The 24,648-nt window shown below is 37.9% G+C and overlaps 1 protein-coding gene across 1 annotated transcript; it reads right to left on the bottom strand.

The window, feature by feature from the left end:
- Positions 1–14,325: 14,325 nt before the first annotated feature.
- LOC122654749 (ABC transporter B family member 19-like) lies at positions 14,326–23,003 on the bottom strand. The gene is made up of 11 exons (XM_043848985.1): positions 22,655–23,003; positions 22,477–22,531; positions 21,786–21,961; positions 21,384–21,584; positions 20,377–20,636; positions 19,909–20,225; positions 19,572–19,795; positions 18,476–19,295; positions 18,077–18,318; positions 14,485–15,696; positions 14,326–14,448 (listed from the first exon to the last, which is right to left on the bottom strand). The coding sequence occupies exons 1-10, from the start codon at positions 22,898–22,900 to the stop codon at positions 14,488–14,490; spliced, it is 3,750 nt and encodes a 1,249-aa protein (XP_043704920.1). The 5' UTR covers positions 22,901–23,003; the 3' UTR covers positions 14,326–14,448; positions 14,485–14,487.
- Between the last annotated feature and the right edge of the window lie 1,645 nt (positions 23,004–24,648).

Below are 24,648 nucleotides of genomic sequence, written 5' to 3' on the forward strand. Positions count from 1 at the left end.
TGTTTTTAGAAGGGAGGGGGAATGTTGTTGTAGTATAATGGAGTGTCACACTAAACTTATTATTTTGATCACCAATTCCCTTATTGCAGTAGTTTTTGTGGAAGATATATCTCAAAGTTAGGCAAATAGTTCACCCCCCATTTATCAATAAAGCAATAGTTTTGAAAAACTCTCGTCTCCCTCAGGAAGATCTGAGTGAAACGATTTCTCACATCAACAGTGATATCTCAAACAATTGAAAGTCTGGTCCGCATTTTATTCCGGAACATCCTGAAATTTCTCTGCTTCATCCACAAGTGAGCTATATAGTACGTAGTACAAAATGTCACATTACCAACAATACTTCCAACTTGATCATCTCCAAACCCCCTAACAACCCACTCAACTATTGTTGTGCACAATACCACTATTGTAAATATTAAATTCATATGATTTAGGGTTTTATTTTTGTTTTATGACAAACAGTAGGTTAGGTTAGGTTAGATTATTTAACAGATGGGAAGTACAAGAGGGGGGGAAGATTACTAGCTACTTGTAAGAGTACATGGTTGAAGTGGAACTAAAAAAAAAACCCCATACATAGCTAGTTCAAGCAGTGAACTGTCTATTCAATGTTCAGTTTTAACAAAGAAGCCCCCGCTCCACATAGCTCCAAATTGTGAGATGTGATTATTAATTGAAAAAAATGAATCCATAATGGAACCTAGCAATATCATGTCCCCTTCAATATTAGGCAATTGAGTGAATGTATCATAGATTTTTCCTCAACAAGATTAATTGAGCTAGAGTCTCTTATTGAAAAATGAAGCAAGGCATTTCTTGGTAATTTTCTTTATATAATTTCATTTTCCAATTAGATATAGAATTTTAGGGTTTTACACCTTAGATGTTTAGTTGTCAATAGTTTTGAAATGTTTCGATAAAAGGGAAAATGGCCAAAAGAGAGGCCTTACCCTATCACATGGTGTGTTGCCACATAAATAGAGGATCGCCGTAGTCTAAATTTCAAATCCTTTTCAAATGCATGTGGTTACCTGAATCTCGTACTGTGTTTAGAAGCTTTTCTTTTTTCGAATCGTCTTCCGAGTTAACTCACTAGAGGTACGTTCAAAATCTCCTGTAGCTAGCCACCATGCATGACAGAGTGAGTTATAGATCGATGACATTATGATCAGAAGCATAATTTGTTTAATTAGTTTGGGTAATTAAAATAATTAAGCAAATTAAATAGTATATATTGGCAGAGATGTAAGGTTAATGATCAAAGGCACGTGAAGGAGGGAGGGATAATTTGGATTTCAAATCTGATCTGATGGGTGGAATTCCCCATAAAAGTTTGGTTTATTTATATCTGCCAAAGAAAGGGTTTCGATAAGCAAAACCAAACCCACACAGAGAGAGGAAATAACATAGAAATGAGGGAGGATATATGGATGGGCCGAAACTGTTATGGACTTGTATTTCAAAAGCTTAATTGGACAGTAGAGTAGTTGAAAGGGGTTACAATTTATAAAAACTCACTTTCATCCATAGTTCTTCATCAACTGTTTCTGCAGTGGTAAAAAGGGGTTTTACTGTACTTGCTAGATATGAATTATTATTATTAAGTGGTTTCTTTCTTTTGATAATTATAAGCAGAAGAAGTCAAGATTCAAGAATCAAGATGGTTAAGTCTCCAAGACAGCTATCAAATTCCAAACTGTTTTAAGTCTTTAAAAGATAAAACTGGGAGTCAATCTAGCCTCACAGCAGGCCGGCTTAGACTGAGAGAAGTAAGCCTTATATCGATCGAAAGAGAGGCGGAGATTAAGGCCGTAGTTATGGCTCTTCTGTCGCATACTAATACTTGCATGATTAAAACTTAAAAAAGCTCCTCCTCCTCCTCTTCCTCCTCCTGAGGAAGAATGATCCCGATTTTTTACTGTCGAGCTGTCAGGCAGGACCGTATTGCTCAGATACGGTGCTACGCATAATGATCGTCTTATCCCTACTCGGATAAGACATTAAGGAGGATCCTACCGGATAACTCGGCAGTAAAAAATCAAAATTGGAGGAAGAATAGAATTTTGCATTACAAACAAATTGTCAATAAAGGTGGTAAATTACAACAATATAAGGTTAATAATAATTAGAGTTCATCTATATATAATAAGGTATAATTCTTTGTAGATGCAAATTAAAACCCTACACATGGTGCACACCGGATCCGGAGAGAAGTGATATAAATATTATCTGGTGGTGATATTGGTATGACGTTGGAAGTTGAAATTAATCATTATGATGATGGGTGCATGGTTCCAAAGTTAATGGTATTGGTATATAACGTGTGTATGGAATAGAACATGAACATGTATATGTATGTATGTGACATCTGGTGTTTATGTGTTTTTTTTAATGAACCAGATGTTGGGGGAGGGGGGAGGAAGGGAAGAATACACATTGGTTGATTGTTGGAGAAACACATTTGACTGTTTATAAAAAATAAACATAAGGGAGAAAGTTCCCTAAAAGGTAATGTGGTTCATACGTTAGTGTTCGAGGCCAATGAGAGCATGCATGGAAGCATTAACAATGGGTGAAATTTCTATAGTCATGGAAATTCTCACATAGTTTGAAGATGTTTTTTGGAATGCGCATATATGATATTGTCTCCTTTATTTGACATAATACGTTTTAAAGTCGTGAAGCCCATCTGTCAAATCGGATAATATCATGCCATCAGTGGGACCAGGTTTGTGATACTTCAATTTCTACATTTTATAGGGGACAGGACGGTTATTTAACGTTCCTTTTTATTTGAGCACAAAGGTCACGGCCATTCAGGGTTCTTTTTCCTCCAAAAATAAAAAAATAAAAAATAATAAATATAAAAAAAAAAAAAAAAAAAAAAAAAAAAAAAAAAAAAAAAAAAAAAATATATAATATATATATATATATATATATATATATATATATATATATATTGTAACACAAACCAATGCAATAAATTCACTCTCGAACTCGACTCTCTCTACTGCTACAACCTCCACCCCCATCACCACCACCATCGCCACCACCAGAACCTCCACCACCAGAACCTCCACCACCATCGCTCCAAAATGGAAGTTATACTTTTGTTAATATATATTTTATACGTGTTATTGTTCTATTTTAATGACAGAAATATTTTTTTTCCTAGTTTTACCATACAACATTTTTTTCAACAGAAGTAACCTGATGAATAGAAACACAAAAAAAAAATTATTTCTGACTCAAAAATACAAATTTGGAATAGAAACGTTGTAATAAAGACCCCAATAACCAAGACCAAGCCCATTTGTTTTTGCATTTTTCAGTACTAAGATTAAAAAAGTAAAAAAAAAATAAAAAAAAATATCCATGTTCCTTGTAATTAATTTAATATATCATGTAGCTAGGTCTGTAAACGGATCGGATTCGGTTCGGATAGTGCTATATCCGCATCCGCATCCGATTAGCTATCGGACGGATTCGGATAGTGCTAAACGGATACGGATCGGATATTTTATCCGTTTACATGTAAATATCCGCATCTGTTTAGCTTTCGGACGGATACGGAAACGGATATTTCAGCTATTCATTTACACCCCTACATGTAACCCATTAATTAATGTCTAGATATCTTCATATGCACAGTTAATATCTAGCTAGTATTCTCCAGTATCAGATTGATTTTAAGTTATCTTTTTCTTAGTTATCATCCCCATATATTAATAAAATTATTAAGTAATGGTCTTAATAGGTCTACTTCATATTGTGATATTAATCACTCAACCATCTATCATAGTTTTGGAACATGGAGATCGATCGAACTGCATATCCTGTTAATATATTTAAAGTAATAAAGGGTGTAGATGCCTCATTACTAAATTAAATTTGACTACCTAGACAACCCCAAAATCATAAGAACTGCAAAAAAATCCTTATAGTGACTTGAAGAGCCAAATAAAATTATATTGCTACACTCAGAGAATTGATTAATTATATAAGAACAAATGCATACATTATATAAACAATCGAGCTACTTACTTAAAACCCATTAAATATTGATCACTCTTTCAGTCTTTCTGTTTATAGAAAGTTTCTTCTATTTATCATTGTCAGGATTTCTAGGTATAAGACTCAATAGAGTTTAAACCTTAAGAAGCCCAACAACTTGATTCCCTTTCTACGTTGTGATTGGCTACTTGTTCAGAAACTATATATTATTATTATTATTATTATTATAATAGTGTGATTCCCTTTTGTTTGTGTTTAAGATCCCATGGTTTAGGATTATCTTAATACCAGTTTATCATAAACACCTTTTAGTGATAATGCAGTTGATTACATTACGCAGCTAATGCAAAATATGGACGATAAACACGTGTTGTATTGTTAACCCTTTCAAACATGATCAAATGGGTCATCCCAAATTAAACACTTTTTTTATTTATGAAAACAATATGACAATGTGCCATAATGACTCCCTTAATCATCTTAATTAGCTGTATTAGTCTTCTCCAAGTTCCCACCTACAACTTTTCGTCTTATACATCACTTGATCGTCATTAAACTTATAAACTTCTAAGACCTCCTTATATGTGTGATCACTGTTGGGATTGATGTGTCTTGTATTCTGCGGATCTACATAATTGTAATTGGTATGTATTTTTAATTGGAACAGGTTTTGGCTCAATTATATGTACAAAGGTAGAATTATTATAATTATGTGAGGATTAGGGTTTTGGATTTCCTTGTACATTGTCTTTGTATGGAAAAACATGCTAACAAGCAAAGGGGTAGAATTGTAATTATATGAAGATTAGGGTTTTGACTTTCCCTATATATTGTCTTTGTGTGGACTATGGCCAAAATCTGGTAACAAGTAAAAGGGAACACTGTGTGAGATGGAAGTGGTATAGAGAGTTTTTCAGGAAATAGTGAAAAATCTCTGATTCTCTCGGGTGAATGTAAACAATATTGCTGAACCACGATAAATTTCTTTGCACAGTGTGTGATTGTTTGCTTGAGTTCTTCCTTGCGGTTGTGCGTTTGACCCCAACAATCATAGGGGGAGTTGACGACATGTCATGTGTTGCAATGTACTGCAAATTTCACACAACTCATATGATTGCTTGATATTTCCTTTAGAAATTTATTAATTGTACATCGTTCGTAAGTGAACTCTCTTCCTAAACCATATGATAATATTCCAGATTCAGTGGAAAACTGGAAAATGCACTTTAATATTTTACAAATGAAAACAAGAAGAAGTAATGGATATACAAATATGATATATAAACATTGCTAATACGATATAAATTACAGGTAATTAAAGATTAATAAAATAAAATCTAGGAGGATACATATCAAAATGTGTTGCCAGCGTGCATCTCGGAGCACATGAGCTTGATCCAATGGACAGCGAAGACCGTACTGAATGTCACGAGGAACTCAAATTTGTTTATCTCCAAATCTGTGGGCGATCAGAAGTTAGAACCCAGTAAGAGTTTAATTAGAGATGGATCGAAGAGGTTTGGAACTCCAAGAAAGATTCACTTTTATATATAAAAATCTACCTAGCTACCATATGCTGGATCGATCAATACTGACCAACAAATTATATATAAACAACCCCTTCATCATCCCATGCATTGTTTAATTGGAAATCCAACTTGCAGTCACAGAGAGAGAGATTTTATTATCTTTGTTGAGGTCATCACTTAATTAGGTCGGTGAGGGACTTGGAAAGTTGAGCTTCAAACCAACGCTCTTAAACTGTCAGAATTAAGTAATGCCGACCACATATATTTGATGATTGCACAAAAAGCTTTTGAGCTACGTATCCTTGTTAATTTGTTTTGATCTTGTCTTTGACCATTACTTCACTGTAGATTTATATATAACTCCTCCCTCTGGATTGAGAGACCAATTCAAGTGTGTGTTCAACTATGGACCACATACACACACACACACACACACACAAAGATAATCCGATCTAAAAGGGATTTGATCGATCACAGATCATTACTTCATACCCACCTGACAGGTTATAAAGTATTAGATCAATTAACAACAAATTAAAACATGTTTTAGTTTGTATATATCGTAAACAAATCTTAATTTGATGATTAAGTTCAATGTATGAAAGAGGTTGGGAGTGGTGCCAGGTTTCTAGGGAAAGCTAATCTTAGAAATTAATTAGGACAATTTTTATATTTGACATGAACAGTTTAGTTAGATAATGTGGAGGCCAGGGAGGGCTAAGTAGGGGATTAGGAACTTAGGACATAGGTAGGGATGGATCTACTAGAAGTAATGCGCGTGTTGGACAATATTAAACCATGATTCATTTTGAGTCTTCCTGAATACCACCTGGTCCGCTACCTCTTTCTTTCTTTCTTTCTTTCTTTCTTTCTTTTATTAAGATTAAGATTAAGATTAAGATTAAGATATAGTTGCATTGCATCGATTCAAAGGAACAAATTAAAGTTTAGATAGGTAGGCTACTGGGTTTTCAGCCTTTCAAGCTCTGTGCGTGTTGCCTATTCGCAGAATTTTGGGGTTTTGGATCGTTTGGAAATTTGAAAATTGAGGTAATTAAGAAGGTTAATTAAGTAGTTAATTGGCCTCTTTGACTCGAGGTCTCAGTCTCTCAGGTATATTCTTGATACCTCAACCCGTCTATTCTGTTTCGTAAGTTTCGGCCCAGATTTATGGAACTTTTATTTCAAAAGTTGAAAAGTCTACTGTAGAATTAGTCTGTGTATCGTTTGGACCATATGATTGAGATGGGAATCTTGGGCCAAGATACTTTTTTGACAGGTTTTTCAATCATTGATCGTTTGATCAAACCAGCCTTCAATCTTTGTATCGAGATAAACTATCAATTTGGATCTTTTACTGTTGAGCTGCCCCAACTTTCCTATTGTCGCAGACACAGTAGGACGTAAAATGATCGCCTTACCCCCACTCGGGCAAGGCGGTCATTGCATGCCTCTTACTGTGTCTGCGGCAGTATGGAAGTTGGGGTAGCTCGACTGTAGAGGGATCCGACCTGAAAGGCTTACGGGCTTTCTCAACCTCAAGGCATGTTATATTAAGGGTGTAAATCGGTTATTCAGTTCTGTTTGGTTTCGATTCGGTTCAAAAAAGTGTTGGTATGATCCAGAACCGAATTGGTTCTAAAATTTGATATTCAAACCAAACCTACTCGGTTTGGATCATGTTGGGTTTCTAATTTTGATTCTTACACGGTTTGATTTCAATTTTCTTTATCTCAATGTTCATAGGTATTCAGCCAGGCCTCAACAAGGCCAAGCCCACATCAGCATGGCCACACCGGCCAGACCAACCTTGCACAAGCGAGTTCAAGGCCAGCCCCTCTTCTCTCCTGCCAGTTGGAAGCTCTACAAGCCTAGTAGTACCCATAGTGGATGATGGCTCATCCCTTCTAGGAGGAGCCCCAACCAATTGCAAGATCTCCCAAGCCCAAAAGTGATTGCAATTAAAGATTTAATGCCATTAGTCTACTTTCCTATTTCATATTTGGAAATAAAGTCCCTTTGAAGATAGGTTGCACCTTTGGTATTTGCTATTATCAATATTCTTCTTCACCTGTTAAAAAGGATTAGGAAAGTCTCCCAAAGATCTTGTTCAATATTGGACTTTGCTCAATAACAATGGCTTGCACCATTTTAAAATAGGAAAGTTCCTATTGATGTTACAAGTTTGTTAATAGCCATTACAGTATGCCTTTGCGGTATTTTTGGAAACTTTTAGACTCTGGGGAATAAACAAGAACTTCCCATTTGGAGGACAGCAACTTGCTTTTAATTGCTTGGGTCCATGTATATTAGGGGAGTCAATGACGTGGAGACTCTTCAAAAAGATCTTGCCAACTTGGAAGCTAGATCCTATTTCCTTTTATGATTACCTTGTGCTTAGTTTAGGTTATCTTTTTTTGTTTAATCTCAGTGATAAGATTGATTAGAATAGAATTGAGATTAGAGATTATTTTCCTGTAGCTATGTAAGATCCATGCTCATTCTAGTCAGTTGATTAATGAATTGAATTTGGAGTTTCTCTTTTTTTTTTTTTTTCTGGTATCTTGAAAAGCTTCAACCCTTTCAAACCTTGAAAAGCTTGAAGATAAGCCTAGAAGAGTTTGTATCGTGTCGACTAAACACACCCCCATCCTCTATCGTTCCTTGAAGAATACGATAGTTGGTTCAACGTTTCCGGACTATGTCAAGATATCTTGTGATGCTTATTATCTCTTTTAATCTTGATTGGATTGAAGTGAAATGTTCTAGTGAAAATCTAGATGTCACTATTTATGGTGAAATTATAATGATTCACTGTTTGCCACATAGTCATTAGTACAATTTTATCTTAAGATGAGTACAAGAATTGGCTAAAATTACAAAATATGTCATTTTATATTTTAGGGGGAGGGTTCCCTGCAACGCCAGTGTTCATGCCTTGGAGGAGGGGTATTATAAGAAAACATTAAAAATAAGGGATATATGCGACATTTACAGGGGTGGTGCTACAGTAAACTGAGTCTAATGAGGGGGTGTCCGCATGCAATTTCGAAGTTAAGCTGCCATTGTGCACATATTTTACTCTAAATTTTATATTTATTTGTATCTGATAATATTTTGATAATTTTATTAAAACTTTTTGAATCAGAATTAGATCCATTTTCCTTACTTATGTCGAGCAAAATTTTGATCATTAATGAGATGTATGTGGAATTATCAATCACATTGACTAAACCATGTTCGGTCAAATGGTAAACAGTGAAGGGTTCTTCTTCACTAGGCCTACCATCACCCATATGAGTGTTAATTGGTTCGGTTCTAAGTGTGAAGGGGAACCTGTTATTAAATGGTTCCAACATTCCAGATTGAAACCAATTAATAAACGTGTTTTAAATGCTTTTGGTTAAATGAATTTTATAAGTTTCGATTTTGTTGTCAATTTGAGTTAACAGTTTTGGGCTCAATTCGGAACAAACCTATTTTGTAAGCCCAATTTAAAATAATAATAAAAAACTTTTGAAGGTTATTGGGCTTGAACCGACATCTAGATTTTAATTACGCCTTAAGAAATAACAACAATTTAAATTAATTTATGTAGTTTAAATCAACTACAAAATATTAGAGAGCATATATAGAATGCTAGGATTAACCAGTTTTGTTATTTTTATCAGTTTAGTATGCATAATCAGTTCAACAGCATATCAGTTCTATCCATTTCAAAACTGACGGTTTAAATGGTTTCACTTCTTAAAACTAAAACCAACTATTTATTGAACGGTTTTACTTCTTAATACCAAAATTAAACCAATAAATAAACGGTTTATCAGTTCTGATTTAAACGGTTCGCTTTTATTTCGAAAAATAATTTTGGCTTGCAATTCACACCCTTATACACCTTAGAAGGACCCAATGTTTTCTAACTGTTATAGAATTGTCATGAAGGCTCCCAGCTTCTATCAATGAATAAAGATACAGTCCCCCTCAGAAGCCCATCTGAACCTGACGCAGTTTTTTGCTTTAGAAACATTTGCTATGGTGGGACTCAGGCTGGGCAAACTCAAATCCCCACCTTGGGCTGGGCTGGGCTGGGCTGGGCTTTATCTAAGCATGTTCTGTTGTAGTCCTCAAATGGGCTCAGACCACCCTCTAACCCAGCCCAACTTGCCTTAAAGGAACAGTCTTAATCTTCCATGTTAGGGTACCTAAGCTAATTAAGTGTGTCTTGTGAGGCCTAGTTGTGATTTGGGTTCTTAGGATAAACCAAGACACGAACTTAAGTGGCTTCTAAACCCTTCTCCCCAATCTTAGCTTCTTTATTTCAATATCTTGATTCCTTTCCATATTGCAACTCCCAACTGAAGCCATTTGATCTATTTTGCAGCTCTTTTTGTTATGTTTTCACATTATCTTTTTTTTTTTTTAAATGTAAATCGATTCTAAACCTTCGAACCAATATCAATTAACAATAAAATGATACGGTTCAATTCTTAATCAATTCCAATTTTTAATTGGTCCAAAAATCCTAACACCAATCAATTAAGCCCAAGGCAAGTACATTTTCGCCCACATATTAGGCCCGTACACAATCTATAACAAAATTAGACAAAATCTATGAAATAGAAAGCCCGAGGACTCAATTCCATTTTTTAACATGATTATGTTTGGTCCAAGAGAGTGAACAGCGAGTGAAAAACCTAAACACACACATATATATAAACCTGGATTATTGGTACTTGATCAGGTCTAACTGGTAAGTGGGTGTGGTCCATATGTGATTCTGATTCTAAAATATAAATAATGATGTAAATTGAATTCGGTTAGATTCAGCTAATATCCTATTGGTTTTCGGACGGATTCGTATAATATCTTATCCGTTGACATCTTTACTGTTTTGTGGATGAGGGTTAAGGTTGAGACTTGAGGGTTCAACAACTACCCTTTTTTCTACGCTTCTTAGTCTTTGATTTTCTTATGTTTTTTATTTTTGATTTTATCTTGTATTTATTTTAATAGATATGCGATTCCATGTATTGCAATGCATAAAACAATATATATAAACCAATAGAAAATTTAGAAAAAGAATCACATTATCTTAGCTTATAAAATTATAAAAATAAAAAAACTTAATTGTATAGATGGACACAAATATATTTCAGACATTTTATTACGGTCAGGTTGCTAAATGAATCGGATAATAATCGATCAAATAAGAAGATTATCATATTCGTATCGGAATCTCCTAAACGAATACAAAAGTAAATCAAATATAAATTTTTAAATATCCGTTGACATCCTTAAATATAAATCCCTCTAATAGCTAGGACGGCAAGAATCGATCTATTAATACTCGTAAACAAAAGAGCCAAGAAAGATTAATTCTCTGAAGAGACATTATGTTTGGAGGTAGGTATAATTATAGGTTGGGACCAACCATGAGGGCCTGAGGCATATCCTTACTTCAATTACTCGCCCCACCCAATTCTGCTTACACAATATTAATTGAGAAAAACTAAAAGCAGTAGCCGTTACTGGTTTTTTTTTGGGTAAGAAGCCGTTACTGTTACAACACATCATTAATTCATTTGTCATTTTTTTGTACAATTAATTGGAGAATTTATTAGTCTCTCAATTAGTGAAGCCGCAAAATCTTCGGGCTCTTCCTATCTTATAGCCGCGTAAAAGTGGCAAAGGGGTAATTCATTAAGCCATAGAAGCCAATGAATCAATCCAATGCTTAGGAGGTCATCTGGAAAGGAATGTCTCCACATACTCAAGCAAGAGTAGAGCAAAACCCACTTAGATAATTTTGGGTACACACATTAGCATCTCTATTTACAAAGCAAAAGAAAACAGCTTCGAAGGAGTGAAGGAGGCTATTAATATCCAACAAAATCGTAGAGATCTCAACCGGTGCGCCAAGAACATCGAGGAGCAGTTGAAAAAGAGGTAATAGTGTAAAATTAAAATTTTACCAAAAAAAATGTAAAATTAAATGGAATTAATATTGTATAGTAATTAACTTATGAAGATAAGGGAAAGTTCATCAAGCATTGGCTCGATACTGCTCGATGGACTTGATGGCATTAAGATAGAAGACAAAACCTAGTTTTTCGTACAAAACGATTCACCGTTAATTACTCTACAAACAACAATCTTTTGAAGAGGAAAAAAAAAAAGCCCTATTTAATAAATCTGCATTTGAATAGTGTTACAATTAAATATGTGGTTATACATAGAGGAGAAAACTAGAGATGTAAATGGATCAAATACGGATTGGATATAACACTTAGTATCTGAATAAATTAGAATATTTTTTTCAATGCCGATTTTGCAAATTTGGATTCCTCTAGATACGAATATCTGTCGAACGGATTTTTTACTATTCATTTACATCCTTTAGCTGTCTATGTTGAATGGATGAGCATGAAAATCGATTAGGATTAATGTTGCATGAGTGAAAGCACTACCCACTAGAGTTGATGTTGAAGGGTTATCTTTGAAATTACATAAATGTCCTCATAAATCTTTTCCTTTCATTTAATTTTTTTTTTATATACATGTAACATGTTGTGAACTAATAATGATATTTTAGTATTATGCAATATTATTTATAAAATTATCGTTCAATCATATTTTTATAATTGAATCGGAAAACATAACTTCCAAACGAATTCGAATTGTTTCTGGATATCAATTTTTCGAATATTGATTTCTCTATTGGTAGAATTGTATATTTTTTAAAATTATCTTAAGGGGAAGGGGTTCATGGACAATTGCGTATAACGATCGAAAGCTTCTTCAAATTGGGGGGGAGGGCGTTTTGATCATTTCAACCCTGCATTGTCTCCATCGCATTCACCTTATCTTATATAGATAACATTATTAGCGTATAGACTATATATGTATTTGTGTACATGTATATATGCATCAAAAACCAACCACGTGTCTGGATATTTTGTTAGGTAGAGAGAAAAAAAAAAATACCAACATATTTTTTTATAAAAAATTGTATAAAAAACATACTTGAAAGAGACAGAGGAGCACCAAGATGGATATATAGAAATCATCTAGTCTTTACAAAAGGGATAGCTAAGAGTACAGGACAAACAATGTTCCTAAGTGGGTCTACCTAAATGGGCCAAGTTTTGCATGAAAAGGAATGGGCTTGGGCAGTAGGGCCTATGGAAAATGAAAAGGGTGAATAAGAGTTGGGATCATCAGTTTTCATCACTTGAGAGTTGACACTTCTAAAGAAAGTGGGTCACCATAAAAGTACAAATAAATGAACAAGAACCCATTTGTTTCATTAGGCTGATTCCTAGGCTGTAGTCTGAGATGATTCAATCAATCTATGCCATATGAATAGACCCGTCATCTCTCATACATCACAGCTAATGCATAACGACACTTAAAATGGCCAACACTAGTTCTGCTTCTGCCACCATCCTTGGCCCTTTAAGAGTTGAAGGCATATGTGATTTGTTCCCTTCTCTCAACTCACATCGCGTGGAGACAGACAATCTTGCAGTTGAACAATTATTTTATTACCTTTTAGTTTACTGGTTAACATAACTGTAGCCGTATCGTGGATTGAGTAGCAAAGCTTTCCGAGATAGATATGATCGGTGTTTAGTTCGAGTGATTGAGTGGGCAAAAAGGTTCATATTTTAGACTAGATGACTGGTTGGTGGAGCCACAAGATTCTAGATCAAGACTATAATGAAGGAAGGCAACTCAAACTCGTGACCACCAATGTCTTGTATTGTGTCGTTTGCATAAGTGGACTGATTTCAGTGGATTATTAACATGATTCTTTCTCTGTAATTAATCTTAAAAAAAAATGTGAAAACGAGCTGTTGTAAGTTGTAACCACTTTTTTTTTTTGTTTGATAATTGTCTCCTCTTCCTTCTGTTCCCAGGGAATTTGATGGCACATGGAAAGAGCAGAACCGACGTACACCATTAAAGATGTGGTGTGGTGTGGTGTGGTGGTGTGGGAGAAAATATCCCTACAAAGGGCCCCGGAGGGAGAAAGCCTGAAGCCACGCTCGGAACATCATGATAGTGAGAGCTCCTTAAAACTCCTCTCAGGTTCCCTGCCCGATCAGGTTCGTAGATTCCTCTCATAGGAGACCGGAAATGACGATCTCATCCCCTTCCCGTACATAGTACTTGAGTAGGGTGAGATCATCATTTTCGTCCTCCCTATGAGAAGAACCTACGAACCGGACAAAAAACTTGAGAGGAGAAAAATTCATATAATTGTGATCATCTTTCGGAACTTTTAACACATTTAAGTGCACCCATCTAACATTTTGATAAATGTAATCATTTACTAAAGCTGCACGAGCCATCAGTGTCTCTGAATCAGGGCCGAATCGTATTGGGACCTTATCATTCATATGAATTTCTCCTTCTCTTTTCAAAAAGATAACCTTTCGTACAATAGAATAGATAGCTACCATGAAATTACCCAAAGCTTTATCAGATCGATTCGTCTGCCTCAATCTTCTTTAACTCAGAAGACACACGTTGCCCTGCCATGACAGAACAAGAAAAAGGGTAGATAAAGAGAACGCCTTTTAACCCTGAGTCACTAAAAAACTCTCTAGAAAAGTTGGTGTCTTGCTCACGCATGCCTTTCTTCTAGCAATGCATCCATCGTTTGGACCGAGAGAGCGAAAGAGCGAGAGAGCGAGAGAGACAGAGTAATAAGACATCCACAACACTGATTACAACTAATGACCCATATCTATTTAACTCGTGCCCTTAGCTACATTCATCATCATCATCGTTCAATGGGACAATAAAAAAAGTTGAACCCAAGAGGTAGTGGGGGAATGGGATATCAATCACGTTCATGGGGGACCCAGATATCATGCCACCCAGTACAGTTCAAAAGGAAGAGTTGGGTTCACATTCTCGTACGTGGTGGGATTATTCAGATGTGATGGTGCTGCAACTGCAAGAGCCGAGAATAAGCTCCATCAACTCGGCTGACCAGCTCAGTGTGGCTGCCTTGTTCTACAATGCGGCCATCCTGCACCACACCAATGTTGTCCACCCCTCTAATGGTTGAAAGCCTGTGGGCTACAAGCACCGTGGTCCGCCCCCTCATCAGCCTTTCAAGGGCTTCTTGGAGCACACACTCTGACTCTGCGTCTAGCGCGCTTGTAGCCTCATCCAATAGTAACACTGCTGGGTCCTTAAGCACAGCCCTAGCAATCGCAATTCTCTGCTTCTGCCCACCTGAGAGTTGCACTCCTCTCTCCCCCACTGGTGTTTTATACCCATCTGGTAATCCACTCACGAACCCATGCACATTGGCGGCCCGGGCTGCCTCAATCACTTCAGCCTCATTGGCCCCATCCTTCCCATACGCAATGTTCTCAAAAATGCTGGCTGCAAACAGAACGGGTTCTTGTTGAACCAACCCAATCTTAAGCCTAAGGGACTTCAAGTTGAGACGCCGAATGTCCTTTCCATCAATTAGAACCTTCCCAACCAATGGATCATAGAAACGCTCGATTAATGCAATTATGGAGCTCTTTCCGGACCCACTTGCACCAACAAGAGCTTGGCTCTGCCCAGCTCGGATCCTGAGGTTGAGGTCTTTAAACACCATAAGCTCTGGTCTAGCTGGGTAAGCAAAGTCGATGTGGCGCAGCTCAATTTCCCCACGGATCGATTCGACCGGCTCATCCTCTAGTTCATTCGGATCAATCTTGGTAGAACGATCAAGTATGGAGAAGACAGACCTAACAGCCTCCCCTCCCCTTATTATCTCAGGGGCAAGGCTAACAGTCTCTGCTACTGAATTGGCGGTGATGACAAGGACAACAAAGACCTTGATGACCTTGGAGAAGGTAGAGGTGCCTTTACTGACAAGATGTGCACCATACCAGAGTATGAGAGCCTCCGAGGCATAAAGAGCAAGCTGGGAAAGTCCAAATAGAAGGCCAGCAGACTGGCAGCGACGGAGGCTTCCCATCTGTGGGATTCTTAGCTCATGGCTGAAGAGGGACAGAATCTTGTCCTGGGCATTAAAGGCTGCCACAGTGCGGATGTTGCTCACACCTTCTCCTGCAATCATGCTAGTCTTGGCATGCGCCTTGGCTGTGTCTCCAGCAAAACCTTTCAAAGAAAGTTGCTGCATTTGAGAGGGAAAAAAAAAACAAAAAAGGGGAGAAAAGCCAAAATAGTTGTCAGCTTAATAGGAGATTACAGAGCAAACAATCAATTGCATGTCTATCCTTCTTGCTAAATTGAAACCATTGAAGACACTTCATAACAAGGTAAATGATGGGGTTCCAAACGAACAGATAAGATTATTGATCACATCCGTCAATCACAATTCCCGTAATAAATATTTTGAGAAAATCCTAATAACTAATACCCTTGCTGCATCTGACATGTACAGTTTTAACTTGTGGTATTTTAAACCAAACAAGCATCATATTAACTCCCCCCACCCCCAAAAAAAAAAAATAAACGCATCATATTACATTATAACCCGGTATATCTTCCATCTAAGACAAAAAAATTAATACAAGTAGCCTCTTATATTAATGATTGGGGTCAGAAGGCTTTAATGCCCATAGAAAGAGGGTATAAATGTAGAAATGATTCCAGTCTGCAATTAAAATTCCCCAGATCATGATTTCTACGGACCAAACAGACCATACAACCCAGGCTGCGCAGGTCCTTATTCTACTTTACAAGTCATATCTCATAAGTTCTGTAGCCAAATTAAAATTATAGAAGCACTCTACAAGCCTTAGTTTTCTCTCTGAGTAAGGGTTAGAATGTGTATATAATTTAAAATTTCAAGCTTGAAATTAAAGCCTTTAACTGTTTTGACTGTCTGTAGTTTGCCAGTCTTTTAGATGTCATGGGGTTCATGTTTCCAATCTTTTCAATTTTCAATGTAAGCCGCATCCCCATTTTTTCTTTATCTATAGGTTAAGAATTTTAGCAAACTACACCTAATATATAATTTAAGTAGTTTTGGATACTACCTTAGATATGCTAAATTCAAGATAAACTTCTTACCTGCATAGTGCTATATGATGTGACAAATCTACCTCAGATGCATACATACAGCATTAGGCTGGGAAGAATGGAGTCATCCAGGCTTAATCTTGAAGCCTTGCCCAGCCCAGCCCAACCTTGAATTGGGATTTCTGAGCCTAGGTCTGAAAATTTTTGGGCTGAGTCAGGTTTTTTAGACCCAAATTGCACCTTTACAACAAGAATGTGGTATACACAGAAAAGGCAAGAGCTTTCTGGGGAGCGTGATCCCTGTGTGTGCAGGGCCAACAAGAGCATGCATAGAAGCATCATGAACAGGATTTCAGGATTTCTGCCTTTCATTGGACGGGACAGTAATTTTGCCACCCACTGCGACTGAGCGTGAGCGGTGCACTTCACTCCACAAGACAAAATCTCCATACAGAGAGTATCGTAAGGTGTTTCAGTAGGAATGCCCCTGCATGTTGCTGGACCATGTGTAGTTTTCAACGTGAGAAGGATGAAGATTCCGTCCTTTCATGAATTCGCGAAAAAGTGAAATGTTAGTAAATAGTAAAATAATGGACAATAGTCAACAGTGTCATTTTCACTGTAGGAAACAAAACTTTGTTTCAGAAAGCACGAGGGCAATTGCAGGTAGCCAGTTACCCACCCTCAAAAACGACAAGTAAGCAAGCCTGGAAAAATTTAGAGGAGCTCGACAGGTTACAATAAGAAAAGACACAAAAACAAAAGATCACGGGCTAGAACTCACGGCAACTCTTCCGTGGGTTGCAAGACAGTAAATATGGAAGCAAGAGCAAGGGATCTTCCTTCTGGTCACATTGTGTCACTTACCTTACCTCCCATGTTCCATCATGACAAAGGAAATAGTAAGAGAAGTAGAAGTGAAAGAAACCAGGAAACATTAGATTTGACTCTCCGATTATAAAATGGGAGCCTCGGTAAACAAGCTTTGTGATTAAAAGAAGTTAACTTACACATTATCGTGCATTTTACATTACTCATCCTTATCCAGTGATCAGGTCTCCCAAAGAATTACTTGGGACTCAGATAAACCATGTGGATTCATCGCTACAGTGGGATTTTGATATCTTGTCGTTTATTGATCCCAAAACAGAGAAATATTCCCGCAAATCCAGATCAGACGAGTGGGTCTGAAACGTAATGTCGAGATTCTCAAATCTCAAGGACCCAGCCCTCAATTATCTGTATTCACTGTTCACCATCCTGTACCCACAGGCTAAGGTGGCACTGCTCTACCCAATCTGGTAAAAAACTTTTTTAGCAGATCTCCTGCTACTCAGAAATAGAGAATCTAAGTGGTATCACGATAAATAGATCGGACAAACCAATAGTCTAAATACTCAAACACCTTCTGTATCCTTTACCAAACAAAAAAAAAAACACCCTCTGTATCCACCCAACTACCGCATTTCATATTTCACAGAAGGACCGGGTTCAAAAAAGTTGATGAAGGGTAGAGAGCGGGTTTTTACCTGGGCGAAGTTGGCTAGGACTAGAAGAGGGAATGTTGCAAGGATAAGGAGCGAAACCCTCCATTCGATTATGAAAGCAACGATGAATGACGTCAGCAGCGATGTCATGTTTTGCAATATAACAGAGATTCTCTCAGCAATGGCGGATTTCACATCTGCTGCATCAGTAGCTAAGCGAGCTGCAACGAGGCTTGAGTTGTTCTCCTCCTCATCGAACCATCCTACTTCATTCCTTAGGATTGCTGAAGAGAATAATGAAAACAGCACAAAACGCGACAAAATTAACACTAGTGAAATTTGGCATGGAACAAATACTACGTGTTTGTTTCATGGTAGGAGATTAGATATCTCCATGTTACGCAGAAAAGAAAAGGAACTGGAACTGTTTGCAAATTATACCTGCAAGCATCATCCGCCTCACTCTAGTCGTTAGGTTCTCCCCCATAATGCTGAAGAAATAGTGCTGCGTCAAATATGCCACAACAGCATATAGACCTGTCCCGATGTATATGAACACAAACTCCTTTGTTTTCTTCTCCATGGCATTAGGATCTCTGTAGTAGAACACCTCGATCATGTTACTCATCACAATTGCAAAGGTCGGGCCAATAAATCCAGACAGCACTGATCCAACAGCCCCCATTATTGCATATGGCCATTCAGGTGCATTCAACTTCAGAAGTCGGAAGAAGTAGCCATCAGGTGCTGGGTTCTTCCGGTCAGTGTCAGCATTCGATATCATCTCAATCCGACCATCAGCCCCTGTACTGTACTGATAGCTCAAGTTCCTTAAACTACCAGACCTGAGGCTCAGAGATTTTGTAGAAAGTGAATGGCTCAAACGTGATGACCTTGAACGGTGGGTTGAAGTTGCACCAAAGTCTCTGTTTCTTGCCATCTCCTGGAATCGGATTAAGGAGGCATAAGCTCCTGACTTGGCAATTAGTTCATCATGCGCCCCACTCTCAACGACTTGACCTTGTTGAATAACAGCAATTGTGTCAACATTTCTTATTGTGGAGAGGCGATGGGCAACAACAACAGTCGTTCTACCAACCATGAGGCGGTCCAGAGCTTCCTGAACAATGGTCTCAGAACCTACATCAAGGGCACTAGTAGCTTCATCAAGTAGGAGCACCTTTGGATTCTTCAACATTGCTCTGGCAATGGCAATTCTCTGTTTCTGGCCACCAGAGAGTTGAACTCCTCGCTCCCCTACCTGCGTTTGTAAAAACAGGACAAAATTAGTGGTCTCATGTGAAGAGAATGGTTAAAGAAATAAACATGATTTCACAAATATATGCACTTTATAGATTCAACATTAACCCTGAGAGTTTTCTATTCTGACTAATATTACTTTCATGATATGCTTGATTTAATCCCAATGACCCTTATAATAATTTCCTACAGAAAACTAGGGTCTGGAACATTTATATATGACTAGATATCTTATTATTTTGGAAACTCAACTTAATGGATTAACTACTACACTCACTTGTGTATTGTAACCATTTGGAAGCAAAGTAATGAAGCTATGAGCATTTGCAGCAGAAGCAGCAGCTTCCACTTCCACCATGGTTGCTTCAGGCTTTCCATAAAGTATGTTTTCAAGTATGGTAGTTGCAAACAAAGCAGGTTCTTGGTTCACCAAACCAATCTGATCCCTTAGCCACTTCAACTTCAAGGTTCTTATATCTACATTGTCCAACAACACCTGCCCTGCTCAAGTAACAAGAGGAGAGCAAAAGTTATCAGCACAACGAGGTCGCCATTAGATTTGAGATGATGAACAGAAAAATGGAAAGAGTGGAGAAAAACAAGTATTCAATTACCCTGATTAGGATCGTAGAACCTTTCTATAAGTGAAACTACAGTGCTCTTTCCCGATCCACTACCTCCAACCACAGCTACTGTTTTCCCCGCAGGGAAGAAAATTGAGAAATCCCGGAAGATGATGACATCTGGCCGTGATGGGTAACTAAATGTGACATCTTTGAATTCTATATTCCCATTAACCTCCGTCAAACACTTCCCATCAGAAGGGTCATTAATTATGGAGGGTTTTTGCTGGATAATCTCCATAAGCTTGTATCCAGCTGATTTCCCTTTGCTAAATGCACCAAGATTTGAAAACGACTGACCCAAACTCCTGTTTAAAAAGAAAAAATAAACCAATAAATGAGAAACATACTTTAACATAGAAAGCATAGAACTGCGGAGCTGAAGAAATGATTTAAACAAACATTCAGGCGTATCAGGGGTAAAGAGGCAGTAAAGCATAGCAGTTTGATATATCTTACATGCCACCAACAATTGCAGAGAAAATTGCAGTGAAAGCCTTCCCACCATCAGTCTGTCCATTCCTAATGAAAACTCCGGCATACCAAAACACAAGTGCCCACGACATGCATGCAATACCATAGGTGCATCCAATTCCAAGGCCCTTGGCCATCCCAGCTTTGTATCCGAGCTTTAGCGTGTTCTGTATCGCATCTGAATAGGAGTTGAGCGCCTTGCTCTCTCCCACATACGAGTATACTGTCCGAACTTGTGCAATTGCCTGTACATGCATTTCATGATTCAGTCCATTGTATCTCATCACAGGCCAACCCGGCCACCGCACTTGAATTGGATATTAGCATATTCACAAGCTAATTGGGGAAAAATTCATTAAACATCTAACAATTGTAGTTATGATTAATCTGATAGAATTCCAGTCGTCCTACGTTACAGCAACTCCTTCATTTCCAAAGTCTTATCGCCCGGCGCGGCGGTGAATCGGAAGAGTGTTGGCCATTTCCCAGTTGATGTATGGAGAAGGGTGTTTTGGTAATGTAGAAAGGAAAATTTTGTGTTGGTAATCCAATATCATATATATGGGTGGTTTAGAAACCACGTAACCGACACGTGCCCATCACAGAGACTCAGACGAAAGTAATGGTGAATTCACCCGTGCGGTGCGGTGCGGTGCGCTGCGGTGGGGCGAGGAGAGAGAAATGGCAATTTTCCGGTCTCCAGTCCCCACTTCCTCACCACCAACTACGCTTGCAGTTGTATTGGACTCGAGAGTTTAATGCTTTATTAAGGAACGAGGATACCCAACAAAAACATCCCAATCGATCAAATCCTGAAATGGAGTATTCGGAGTTGCAATAAATCGGCAAAATCTCGGATTGCAATAAATCGGCAAAAATCTCCGGTCACAAACAGTTTTATTGCCAAACACAGAGACAGAGAGAGAACTGATTTTAATCGAACTGTTCATATTTTCCTGACCAAGAGAGAGAGAGAGAGATAGAGAGCTGACCTGCTCGGCGACGATGCCTGCGTTGGCGTAAGATTCTCGACTCTTGGAAGTAAGGCCTGTGAGAGTGTATGCGTACAAACCACCAGCAAAAGCAATCCCTGGAATCACGGCCACACTCAACAGTGCCAGCCTCCACGCCGATATGAAACCCACCACTAACCCGGCAAGAAAGGTTGAAAGATAGTGTATGAAGTTGCCCACCTGTAATAACCACAAACACCCCCCCCCCATTCCCCCACAACATCAAAAGCAACCAATGATGGCAAGAATCACTAACGGCATTCCAGGGAAAGAAAAAACTAAGGAAGAAAAGTGCCAAAATGCAGATCGAAGGATTTTTTTTTGCAGCCGAAAAAAAAAAAAAAAAAAAAAAAAAAGAGGGAGAGAAAATGCAGAACGAACCTTCTCACTAATGGCATCTTGGACGAGAAGGGTATCAGTGGAGACGCTGAAAACAATATCACCTGTTCTTGCGTCTGTATCAAAAAACCCAACGTCCTGCTTCAACACTGCTTCCAAATACTTCTTCCTCAGTGTACTCACTTGTCTCTCTCCCGTATACATCCAACAAGCAATCTCTGAAGAACAAGAAATTTAACAGCAAAAATATTTAAAACGAAAAAATAAATCAATTCACTCATTCTCTACCCCTCCCTACATTACATTCATTAAAGCACACAAACAGTAATGATTATTGAGATTATTGTAATCCAAAGCGAGAAATTGAATTTATCGTGGGATTTAGTATTTTCTCGTCATCTTCGCAGATAAGGACGAAGAATGGTTAGACAATGTTTTTGAGGAAATATCCTGAAAAAACACGTCTGAGTGTGACAAGCGAAGGTTCTGAAGACGAATGGAGAAGATAGAATGATAGATGGATGGAACACAAACTACGTGCCAACCCCTTCCGATATGGGATCTTCGGCATCGATTGTTACGAGAATGGTAAAGATGGAGATGCGGATTACTACTACTCTACCAAAGCTAAAGTTAAAAATTAATTGCTTGGTCGGAGTTGAATGGTTGAAGCAAATCTTACAAAAAGAAATCAAACCGGATTCAAGTTTCAGAGGAACATAGCTATACTCACCAGCGTAGGACGACAAGCACACAATGAGTCCAAGGTAGACGAAGTAGAGCGCATACTGCATTGAACAGAAGAGATTAAGAGAAAGATAAAGACACAGATCTGAGATCCGAGATCACTACAGGACTAGTACATAAAGTAAAGACTCGAAATGAGGTTTCTAGATGATCAGAGACCAAACCTTGGAGACTTCTGCAGTCATTTCCTTGAAATTGGACTGATTTTTACCAAATCCATTCACCAAATCTCCAAATAAGAGGAAGAAAACCGGCATGGCAGAGCCATGAACTACGGCTCCCAAGCTTCCCGCAATCATCAAACAACAGTCGTACTTGTCCGCAAAAGAGAAGAGTTGGTAGAACGGGAGGCTTTGGTCTTTTTTCTTCTCAGCTTCTGGCATACTTTTGGCTTTAGTGGTTTCCGCCATTGGAACCCCAGTCAAAGCTCTCTGCAAATTTCACCTGTTTTGTTTTGTGTAAGGGTGAGTGAAATGCAAGATTCACAAGCTTTAAGGAAAAGTCGACCCTGCTAACACACTGCCTCGTCTCTGGTCGTTGCTTCCTGTTTATCAGCCATTCAGGAGAGATTTGAGTGTCAGCCTCGTTGGCTCAGTAGCCCCAAAAAGAATCTATGAGTGCTCTATAAATGCTATAAATCTAGGTTGGCCACCATTAGACCTTGGGTCGGAATCCGAAGACCTCTCTTCCCTTTTTTTTATGCTTTTTCTCTGTATAAGAGAACTGACAATGTCGGTTGGGTTAGCAGTCCGAGACCTTAGAGCTTCGTTAACCGAGAGAGTCTCAGTCTGAAGAGTATAGAAGAGAAGATAGAGAGAAAAGAAGCAAAGACCTCTGGTCAAACGAAAGACGAACTGGGGTTGGCGACGGAGATTGTCATTTATATATAGGGGAAAGGAATGTTAACTCAATAACCGCGGTTGGGTTGGAACAGAAATTATTAACTGGGGTTAAATGGAGTCTGGTTAACTGAAACAGTACTTTGCTTTATTTACTGTTGCTTCGTTTTTTGTGCTCTGCTTGAACAAATTTACAGACTACATTAATGATAGTAAATCACGTTCCCCTTAACATTTCCAAACGCTTTGATTAAGAAAGAAAAAGTATTTTTATCATTCTTTTCACAGAATCACAGTGAAGTAGTGAACTAGTTAATTAAGTTTCTCTTTATTTGATCTTTAATTTTTTCTTATCTTATTGTAAAATTAATTCGATTTTTTCAAGAGGTTCCCTTCAGTACGTTCAGCCTTGATTCTTGGGCGGGGGGAGAAAGGTGAGAAACAAAATCTTTAGATCGTGGAGTTATGAATGAACTGCGCTGACTCGTCACTGACTATTCAATTTTTGGGGACCATGCACCACATAGAGGATCTTTATCCTCTCAATTACACCGGCTCTACTTGACTCAAGTATATAAAAGATGAGGTAAAAATGATTATTCTATCCTCTGCCCGAGCACATTGTCCGAAGTGGAGTCCACCTCCCTCTATTAGATGTCCTTGACGGTCAAATATGGACAATGTAATTGAGAGGATAAACATTCCCACATAGAAGGGTCTATAAGGAAGAATTTGTTAATAATTGTGGTAATATGGGTAGAGGTTTCTGCCTTTGCGAGTCTAGGGAGGGTCATAATGTACACAGTTTTGGAGAGATTTTCTTAATTCGAAATTTGTGGGATGCCAATGCATGAGGTAAAGAGCCCTACCCTACTTCGTACAGAAATCATTTCTCAACTCGAACCCACAGCCACTAATATCCTTGGAACAAAAGGCCTTTTAGATGACTCATCTATTTTTTTTAATAATGTGATGTAGCAATTTCAGGGTGTCAAAAATGAGACATGGCCAGATGAACATAATAAAAATTAATTAGATAGAACTAAAACTAAATGGTCGAATTCCTTATCGGTTTGGTATTGATTTTTTTTTTAAATTAATTAGACAGAACTAAAACTAACTGGTCAAATTATTTCTCAACTCGAACACAGCCACTATTATCCTTAGAACAAAAGGCCTTTTAGATTACTCATATACTATTTTTTACGTGATAATGTGATGTGGCAATTTCAACTAGGGGTGTCAAAAATGAGACATGGCCAGATGAACATACGAAAAATTAATTAGACAGAACTGAAACTAACTTGTCAAATTCCTTA

Source organism: Telopea speciosissima, chromosome 3, assembly GCF_018873765.1.
Source record: "Telopea speciosissima isolate NSW1024214 ecotype Mountain lineage chromosome 3, Tspe_v1, whole genome shotgun sequence".
NCBI classification, from domain to species: Eukaryota; Viridiplantae; Streptophyta; class Magnoliopsida; order Proteales; family Proteaceae; genus Telopea; species Telopea speciosissima.